Genomic DNA, 9,576 nt, shown 5'->3' on the forward strand with positions numbered 1-9,576 from the left:
AAAAAAAACGCTAAACCATTTTTCGTGCATTTGTTTCAATCAATGAATTTCAAGAAAAAGTAAAATAAAAAATAAATCAAGGATTTGAAAAACTTTAGCCTTAAAACATTTATTTAGGTGAAAAGGTACCGAAATTACACATTTTTTCATTGCCACTGGAAAAATACAATTGTTTTTTTTTAATAACTTTGCTAAGTTTTCAAATAGAACATTCATATTAGATGAAATGGACGTTGGCATCAAATACAACATATTTGTAAAGTTTCAAGAGTGCACCATGAAATTAACAAAAATGATAGCATGCTGAACACCTGTCGCAGCTATTTTGTAATTTTGAAATTTTACGATTTGTTTAATTCAAATAATTTAATGGTGTTTTCGTTTCTACCAAAAAATTTCGCTTTTGATTGACCCTTTTTCTTTTCTTGTTCGATTATAAAATAAAGGCAAACGGTGAGAAAATTTTGTGTTCGTTTCTTAAAATGTTACACTCTTGTAAAGTTAGGCTTTCGATTCCTGCAGGCACATTCTCGAGCATTTCGATACCCGGGAAATCGAGTAATCGAGTTCTCGACACAATCTCGGGTATCGCCATTCTCGCGAGAAATTTCGAGTAGTTATCGAGACATACATATGTAAGAGCATATCGAACGTATTAAAAACAAAATAAAAAAGGTATGTGTAAATGTTAAATATTCTATTGTCAAAAAAAAAAAAACGTTTGTGCATATAAGAAGAATTTAGTTCGATGTACATATATGTATGCTGTGTATGTATGTATGTGTATAATTGGCGTTTGATGGCCCCAGCAAAGAAAGTGAGTAAAGGTAATAAATGAATAGGAACAGTGCAATCTGTTATTTGTTAAGCTCGTCCATATGGTTGAACAATACAGACCTCACTGGAAAGGAACATGCGCATGGTTGATATTCTGGAGAGCTACGAGTATTGTGCTTGAAAGAAACTCAACAGTTCAGGGTTTAAATACCCTAAACTAATACGCTGCCTTAAATTCATCACCGAGAAGTTCGCGAGTATAACGAGTTTTTCCATACACGAGAATCTCGTGAGAAAGCGATCCTCGCGAGAAATTGCTTCTCGAACAATCTCGGGAAATCGAAGGCTCTATTGTAAAGCAAAAGGCACATTCTCTGATCTTTGAGCTTCGTAAGGGGAGAAGATTGCCTTGAAAATCAGATGGTTGCTTAACCCATTTCATCCCAGAGGCAGACAATGTTGGAATTTTTAATAAAACGTAGTACATGAGCTATTTTATGCCTAAAAACTATGGAGAAGTGATCGAAAAAATTTTAGAATCCATTACTATTATCTTGCATGAGACAATGTACTAAAGTGTTTGAAAAACACTCTGTTTAGGTAATTCAAATCAAAATTATTCTTTTTATTTTCTAAATATGTAATAAATAATACATTTTTATGTTGAATTGTGATAATCATCAACAAATTTGGGATGTAATGCAAGATTCCATCTTTTATCTGACATAGATTTTTTTATCTTGCAATAACACGAATGCTGGCCGACAGGAAAAACACCCAATTTACCAGAGCGTTAGGGGCCTTACGGAAGGTTTCACAACCAGGGCGATCTTCTGTAAAAACAACCATGGCGACCTAGAGACTGATGTCCAGAACGTACTTATATTAATGGAGGGAGAACTTTTCTACCACACTGAATGGTAGCAGCGCTGAAAGTTGTGCGAGATACTAATAGCAATTACGTGTCTGAAAAACAACAAAGCTGCTGGAGCTGACGACCTGCCAGCTGGGCTATTCAAGTACGGCGGCGAGGGGCTGATAAGGGGCATGCATCAACTCTTTGCAGAACATATTCAGATGAACGCATGCCAGATGACTGGAATTTAAGTGTGCTCTGTCCAATCCACAAGAAAGGCGACCCCGCCATTCGCGCCAACTACCACGGCATCAGCCTTCTAAGCTTAGGTTACAAGGCCTTATCAAGCGCATTGTGTGAAAGACTGAAATGCACCATAGAGCAGGTTTTAAAAATAAGCCAAATCTTGGGAAAATACCCTCAAGAATGGGATCGATACATACAATCTATTGGTCGATTTCCAATCCAATTTAGACGGGACGAATAGAAGTGGTCTTTATGCTGCCATGACTGAATTTGGTATTCCCGTCGTGAAGCTAAAATGGCTGTGTAAAATGACGTTGAGCAATACCACAAGCTCCGTTAGAATTGGGAAGGACCTCTCTAAGCCATTTCCTACCAAACGGGGTTTCAGACAAGGTGACGTGATTTCTTTAATCCGATGTTGGAGGACGTAATAAGAGCTACAGAAATGAATCTCTCAAGAACAATTTACTACAAGAGCGTGCAATTGCTGGCATATGCCGATGAAATCGGCATCACCGGTACTAAAAGCCGCGGTCTGTTCTGCTTTTTCCAATTTGGATAAGGGAGCAAAACGAATAGGTCTGGTGGTAAACGAGGATAATACGAAGTATCTCCTATATGTGATAGTTATAATTTCCAGAAAGTAGAAAATTTCGTTTGCTTGGGAACCAGCATTGACACCGATGAAAATGTCAGCATCAAAATACAATGAAAAATCACTCTTGTCAACAAGTATAACTTTGAACTGAGTAGGAAATTCAGGAGTAAAGTCCTCTCTCAGCGTGCGAAAACCACATTCTATAAGTCACTCATCATGCCCGTGCTGGTATATGGCACAGAAGCATGGACATTGACAACACCCGATGAGGCGGCTCTTGGAGTATTCGAGAGAAGGATTTTGCGGAAGATTCACAGGTATTTACGCATTTTCAACGGCAGACGATGGAACGATAAGCTGTGTGAGCTTTACAGCGGAATGGACAAAACACAGCGGCTCAGCTGGCTTGACCTTGTCGTTCGAATGGGCAACGCCACTGCAGCCCTGAACTTATTTAATCCAGAACTCGCTTGTGGAAGCAGAGAAGGAGGAGGGCCCTCTGCGATGAAAATACCAAGGGGGGAAGAAGTTGGCTTTACTTGGAATTTCCAATTGGCGGCAGTTTGCACATAAGAGAAACAACGTAATCCCTTAGACTGTGACAGCGCCAAATAAGAAGAAGAAGAATAAGGCAATGCATTTTCCACGAATTTACTATTTATTTTGCGCTATTGTATTTACGGTTAGGTTAGGTTGATGTGGCAGTCGGTTCAATTTACCAACTCACTTAGACCTTTTGAAGGTCCATTGTGGTACCACTGCAGAACACGGGAACCTCGGTGACTATTCTTCAGAGAACCAATTTGAGGCTCTTATAAAGCGTAGAATCGGTTTTATTCCTACGCGTGATAGTTCCGTAAGAGAGCTAAAGAAGGGCCTGCCTAAAAAGCTTGCCCTCCTCTTGGCCAAAGCTGGGCAGCTGCAGAAGAAGTGCTCTACGGTTTCTTCCTGCAATATTCGTGGGAGAAAATTCCTAGTCTTGAAGAGTGCCTACCGAATAGCCAGTGACCGGTTACACAAGCCGTGACCTTCGCAATGTCCTCTCTTGAGAGGCACAGCAACTCCTTCGTCTTTTTCTTTTCTATTTGCGGCCAAAGCAGCCTGGTTGTTCTACATGTGCCCTCCTCTAGCCATGACCTGTTGGCCTCTTGGATCATGCTATTTCGAAGTTCTAATTTGCAGGTTGCCATGGGTATCCCAATAGTGCCCCTGTTTTCACATAGGGGTAGATTCGTACCTTTCCTGGCTAGCTCATCAGCCCTGCAGTTTCCTTCAATATCTCTGTGTCCCGGAACCCATATGAGGCTGACCTTGAACACGGTGCTAATATCGTTTACAGCTGCGAGGCATTCCTGCGCAACCTTCGACCTCAGCATTACCATGTTCATTGATTTAATGGCCGCCTGGCTATCCGAGAAAATATTAATCGTAGTCTTCGTTACGGCATGTGTACTAAGGTACACAGCCACCTCTTTTATAGCTAAAACTCTGCCTGATAGACACTGCAGTGGTCCGGAATTCGGACGGATAGTTCCAGTCCTAGTTCCTTAGAGAAAACTCCGTAGCCAACCCTATTGTCTAGCTTGGATCCATCTGTGTAAAAATTCAATTCCCCCCGTCTCCATGGTCTTGGCGTTTGCCATTCTCCTCTTGACGGGATGCTCGTCTTAAAGAGCGTATTGAAGATTGGTTTGGGAGCGGAGTAGTCAACTTCTTGGTTGTAACTACCGAGAGTGTGAAGTATGGAAGCGTAACCAAACCGCCGATCCTTCCATAGCTCCATACTTCTTATTTTGAGCGCTGAATCGGCGGCCGCGTATTTTCCCACCAGGTTTATTGCGGGTAAATTGGTAATCACCTCCAGCGCCTTATTTGGGGTGGTCCTTAAGGCACCCGAAATGCATAGAAACGCTGTTCTTTGGACCTTACTCAATAGTTTTAGGTAACTTGCCTTTTGAGTTGCTGGCCACCGTACAAGTATTCCATATAAGAGTATTGGCCTGACCACCGAGGTGTATAGCCAGTGTGTAATACGAGGTGTTAACCCCCACTTGATTTCGAACGCTTTCTTGCATGTGTATAATGCAACGTTGGCCTTCCTTACTCTTTCCTCTATATTAGGTTTCCACGTTAGTTTCCTGTCTAATATGAGTCCTAGATACTTAACATTCTCCTTCAAGGATATCTCCACACCCAAAAAGATTAGCGGGGAGACAATGGGAGGCCTGTGTTTCCTTGTGAAGAGAATTGCTTCGGTTTTCTCGGGGTTTACTCCGAGTCCCCTACTCTCTGTCCAGTTCCTAAGCGTGGCCATGCTAGAGCGCAGAATCTCCATTAGTGTATTTGGGTATTTGCCTTTGACGGCAATTGCCAGATCGTCAGCATAAGCTGTGACATGGCAACCCCCCCTCTCTAGTGCCACCAGCAGAGAGTTCACCGCCAGATTCCAGAGAAGAGCGGAGAGAACCCCTCCCTGAGGAGTGCCTCTACAGACCTTTCTGCTTATTGTGGTGTTGCCGAGCTTAGCGGTTATCGTCCTGCTGACAAGTATAGACTCGATCAGCACCGCCACATTCTGGTCAACTCCAAGCTCTTCTAAGGCACCCGTTATGGCGCTTGCGTTAATATTGTTGAAGGCGCCTTCTATGTCTACAAAGGCAACCAGAGCGTACTCTTTGTCGAATAAACTTCTTTCCACCAACCGAACGAGCGAGTGCAAGGCGGTTTCCGTGGTTTTGCCTTTCGTATAGGCATGCTGCGCTGGGGAGAGCCTACTTGTTGGTATCACGCCCCGTACATAATCATCCACTATCCTCTCTAAAATTTTGAGAAGGAAATACGTAAGACTGATGGGTCTGAAGTCCTTAGGGTTGGTATGAGAGGACCTGCCCGCCTTGGGTCTAAAGGAGACTTTTGTCTCTCTCCAGCCTAGCGGGATGTAGCCCATGTTAAGACAGCTTCTTATAATAACCACAATGAACGGAGAGATAGTACCCCGTGATTGCTGTAGCTCTACCGGGTGTATTCCATCAAGTCCCGGTGACTTGTAAGGACCAAAAGTCTTAATAGCCCATTCAATTTTTTCGTTTGTAATCAGTCGGTTTCCCAGATCAGATAGCCCCCATTCATTCTGGGGGTCATTAGGTTCCACCGGCTTGTTTCCAGGGAAGTGTGTGTCCAGGAGGAGACCTAAAGATTCCTCGCTCGTCGTAGTCCATGAGTTCCCTTGACCCTTGAGATAGCCAAGGTTGCATGGCGACTTTGCGAGAATTCTTCTTAATCTGGGCGCTTCCGTGGTTTCCTCAATTCCCTTGCAGTAACTTTGCCAGGATTTACGTTTCGCAGTTCTAACTGCTTTTTTGTATATTTTCAGATCAGCCTTGTAGGCTTCCCAGTCCTCTGGTGCTCTCGTGGCTTTGGCCTTGTTGAACATTGACCTATTAGATTCACGTAACAAGGATAATTGTTTCGACCACCAAGGTGGTTTGCTTTTTCCCCTGTATCGAACAACCGGGCACCCGGCTGACAAAGAACTATTCATGGCTTTAGTAACCTGATTAACCAACCCATCCAGCTCCACCTGCGTGGCGGGGTCTCGGGGAGGTATCTTTGGCAGTAAAGTCCTTAATTTATTATTGTAAACCCACCAGTCGGTATTTCTAACATTTCTGAACTCCCTTACTTGGGGGGTCTTAAGATCTATTTCGAATTCAATATAACGATGGTCAGAATACGATTTTTCCTTCAGTACTCTCCATCTCTTGATTTTATGGGCAAACATGTCTGAAGCCAGAGTTATGTCCAAAACTTCCTCTCTACTCTTTGTTATGAAGGTCGGCTCTGAGCCTAAATTCAAGACACCAAGTTTGTTCCCTAGAATGAAGTCTAGTAACGACTCACCTCTAGCATTCGTGTCCGTACTCCCCCACATCAAGTTGTGGGCATTAGCGTCGCAGGAGGCAACCAGTGGTTTGTTCTTGAAGGCTGCTTCCTCGGCCAAGGTCCGAAACCCATCTGGTGGCACGTCCTTGTCATGGGCCATGTAGGCAGAGGCTACCCAAAAGCTGGTTTTGTCCAGCTCAATGCTTGCCACTACCAGATCGCCGTCACTAAGCTGTGGGAGCAGGAAGATGTTTAAGTTGTTCCTTGCTAATATGCAAGCTCGAGTCTTACCTGCATTTTGTGCGGCAATAAGCTTAAAGCCCTTCATCCCAAGTCCGCAGATTTTATTGCCGTGTATCCACAGTTCCTGGATGAGGGCAACGTCGAGTCCACCGGCAGCCAGGCGGACCTCAAGGTTCGCAGACGCGAGTTTAGAGTGGTGGAGGTTGATCTGGATCAGCTTCATCAGAATCTGTCCGTTTTACCTCCACCATCGTGACATCCACGTCCGCCTCTTCGATCTCCTCACCCTCGGTGTCATCGGCGAGGAGGTCTTCTTCGTAGAATAATGGCCCCAATCCGGATAGCCTCTCCGAGTCAGATGAGCATTGGCTGCTGGGCAACCCTTCTTCACCACCGCTGTGCGGGCCGGACTTGTCGCTCTCCTCACTAAGGTCCAAGCTCGGCTCGTCGCTGCGGTAGATTCGAATGGTTGCGTCATTAAACCCGAATCTCACCATCCAATCCTTTTGCGCCAGTGGGGCTAGCGATTCGGCGTTGAGGATCAGCAACACCTGCCTTCTATTCTCTACTGGCTCCTCTATCTTCCCTACCCTCCAATTAAGACTTGGCAGGTCCTTATTACAGGATCTGAAGATCCGCTCAATTCTTTCAGGCTCGGCGGGTCTGGCCGGAATCCAAACTCGAGCCCTCGGTCTGCTAGGAATATCTTCCTTGTTGACGGCCTCTAGCTTGGCTCCCAGCCAAACTTCACCTACCTTACTAACGGCCAACCTATAGAGCTGGGCTGACATATGGTCCTCGCAGGCGATGAGTTTAGCTCTACCCTGATACCATCCGGAATCATGGCAGAAAGGAGGAGGTCCAGGATTTTCCTCTAGGACTTGGAGGTAGATTTCGGCGATCGCTTCCTCCACCAACCTCCACTTCTCTTTGGGGATAGTCCCTTCCTCCTCCCCTCTGTCGATGATTGCCAGTACCTCACCGCCTCCCTTCACTACGTCCCTGAAGGTGGGGTATTTATGGCCGCCTGTTCTTGGTCTTTTGATGACCCCACCCCCTGCCTGTTCAGCAGACCGCTGTCTTTTTGGAGCAGAGCCTGCCGGTCTTCCCAAGCTGGCTACTACTCCCCTCGCCCACTCCAGTGACCTAACCTGCTCCTCCGTGAGCTGCTCTGTCGGCAGGTCCCCGATCTTGTTCACGACCCTCATGGCCGCCTTTTTGTCATAATAGGCCTGCTTCGAGGGGCGGACATGTTTAGCCGACCCCCCCAGGCCTGTGTTTGCAACTTTCCTCGAGCTGCTCGGAATGTCGGCAGCATCCTGCCGGGTTATTTTCGAAGCAGGTGCCGAACCCCGCCCTTGGGTTAAGGTGTGTGTGCTTTGGGGTCTGACTTCCCTAGGCGGAGCTGACGCTGCAGCTCCAGCCATGAATCGGTTGGAGACCGGTTTGCCCAAGCCTCCACTCCCCCCTCTGCCTCCTATGGTACTCGTACCAGGACCAGCCCTACCGCTTAAGGCCCCTCTAACCCCTGTCACTGGCGGTCCGATAAATGCCCTGCTCGAGGCTGTAGCATTAACTGGAGCCACCCCTGTCGGTTTTTTTGGAGGGCCGTCCTCCTTGTTGTGTTATTTTTTGTTGAAAATTGCGCTCATAATTTTGATCCCACGAGTGTCGGACAATGGAGGTCCGCCCGCACAGAGGTCCGTGTGCGCAGGTAAGGCTTGATAGAACCGGAGGTCGCCAGGTATCCGGAGCACTCCGTTCGAGACTGGGCTATTTGTTAATCTGGGTCCCCAGCCAGGCTGAACATCAGCACGGGCCGTCTAACACCTTGTTCCAACCCAGAGCTTTTTTAGAGAGGTTTGCTCCTCCATTACCTCCATAGGCCACGATCAAAAACCATTTCCACATAACTTAGCTATTGAGGAGCTTAAGCACATAACACTGATTTCTGATCTTAGCTGGACACCATTCTGACATCGTACAGAACCTAAATTGTAGTGGCCATTACCAGTCGGCACCCTCGTGGAGGGTTCAGCCGGAGGATTTTCGCGTATTTACGGTGGTAGTAGTGGATCGTCCCATCGTTGCGTTTTCGCAAATTGTAAATATATTAACACGCAGTAGATTAAACTTTTTTGGTGGATATATCATCGGAAGTTAATTTGGCCTATAGCCATCACTAGGGCTCGGAATCTCTTGCACTAAAAAATCTAAAATATTCGCATATAATATGCACTCAAAATTCAAAAATTAAAATTTAAAGATGTTTATTTTCCTAATATTTTATTGCCGGTACAAAAATAAACAACACATGTATTTTAACAAGAAAATAACGAAAAAAATTCCGAATTAAAGTTTAATGTTTCAAAAACTCCACTGGTTTAAAATTTTTCTGCTGTAGCTCTTTTTGAAGAAGAATGAAAACAGCTTTTTTTAGTTTGTTCTGGAAGATCGCTACGCTTATACTGTTATAAACCTGTAAATGTACAGACCATAGCGAAATGTGTGGGGTGCCAATGCGCTTTCAATTTGTTCGATTAATCTGTGCGTATTAGCCTTGTAATAGTTAGTTATTGAAAACATCCAATATGATTCATAACTGCAGACATACCTTGTTTATACCTACGCAAGAACCGCATTAACAAAAAGCTGATTTGGCTCAACACATATTCCTTTCAAGCATTTATACCTGTGTCGTTAAGGCGCACTCGCTGAAACCGTATTGAAAAGTAAACAAAATTTGTTATTTTTATTCGATATTTCTTAAATAATTAATTTAAGAAAACCAGCCTTTTTCACTTCGCGTCAAATGAGTGATGTGTTTATACCCGCTTTCTAACCGATGTGAGAAATAAAAAAGCGATTTGAAAACAAATTCGAGTCAATACACTTTTGAGTTTCTGAACGTATTGAAAGTTGGTTTATGCTTCCGTTTTGAATCACCTCGAACTGGGTCAAAGCGCTTTATGTG

General features: G+C 44.7%; 1 protein-coding gene across 1 annotated transcript in view; it reads right to left on the reverse strand.

The window, feature by feature from the left end:
• LOC118741579 overlaps positions 1 to 6,734 on the reverse strand; it is a 19,816-nt gene extending 13,082 nt beyond the window's left edge. The window contains exons 1-3 of the mRNA XM_036473576.1: positions 6,651 to 6,734; positions 5,472 to 6,591; positions 4,972 to 5,294 (exon numbers count right to left, since the gene is read on the reverse strand). Coding sequence (XP_036329469.1) covers positions 4,972 to 5,294; positions 5,472 to 6,591; positions 6,651 to 6,656 — 1,449 coding nt within the window. The 5' untranslated portion in view covers positions 6,657 to 6,734. The remainder of the gene's footprint in view (positions 1 to 4,971; positions 5,295 to 5,471; positions 6,592 to 6,650) is intronic.
• Between the last annotated feature and the right edge of the window lie 2,842 nt (positions 6,735 to 9,576).

This window comes from Rhagoletis pomonella, unplaced genomic scaffold (assembly GCF_013731165.1).
Source record: "Rhagoletis pomonella isolate Grant_MI unplaced genomic scaffold, Rhpom_1.0 Rhpom_scaffold_00006, whole genome shotgun sequence".
Lineage (NCBI taxonomy): Eukaryota > Metazoa > Arthropoda > Insecta > Diptera > Tephritidae > Rhagoletis > Rhagoletis pomonella.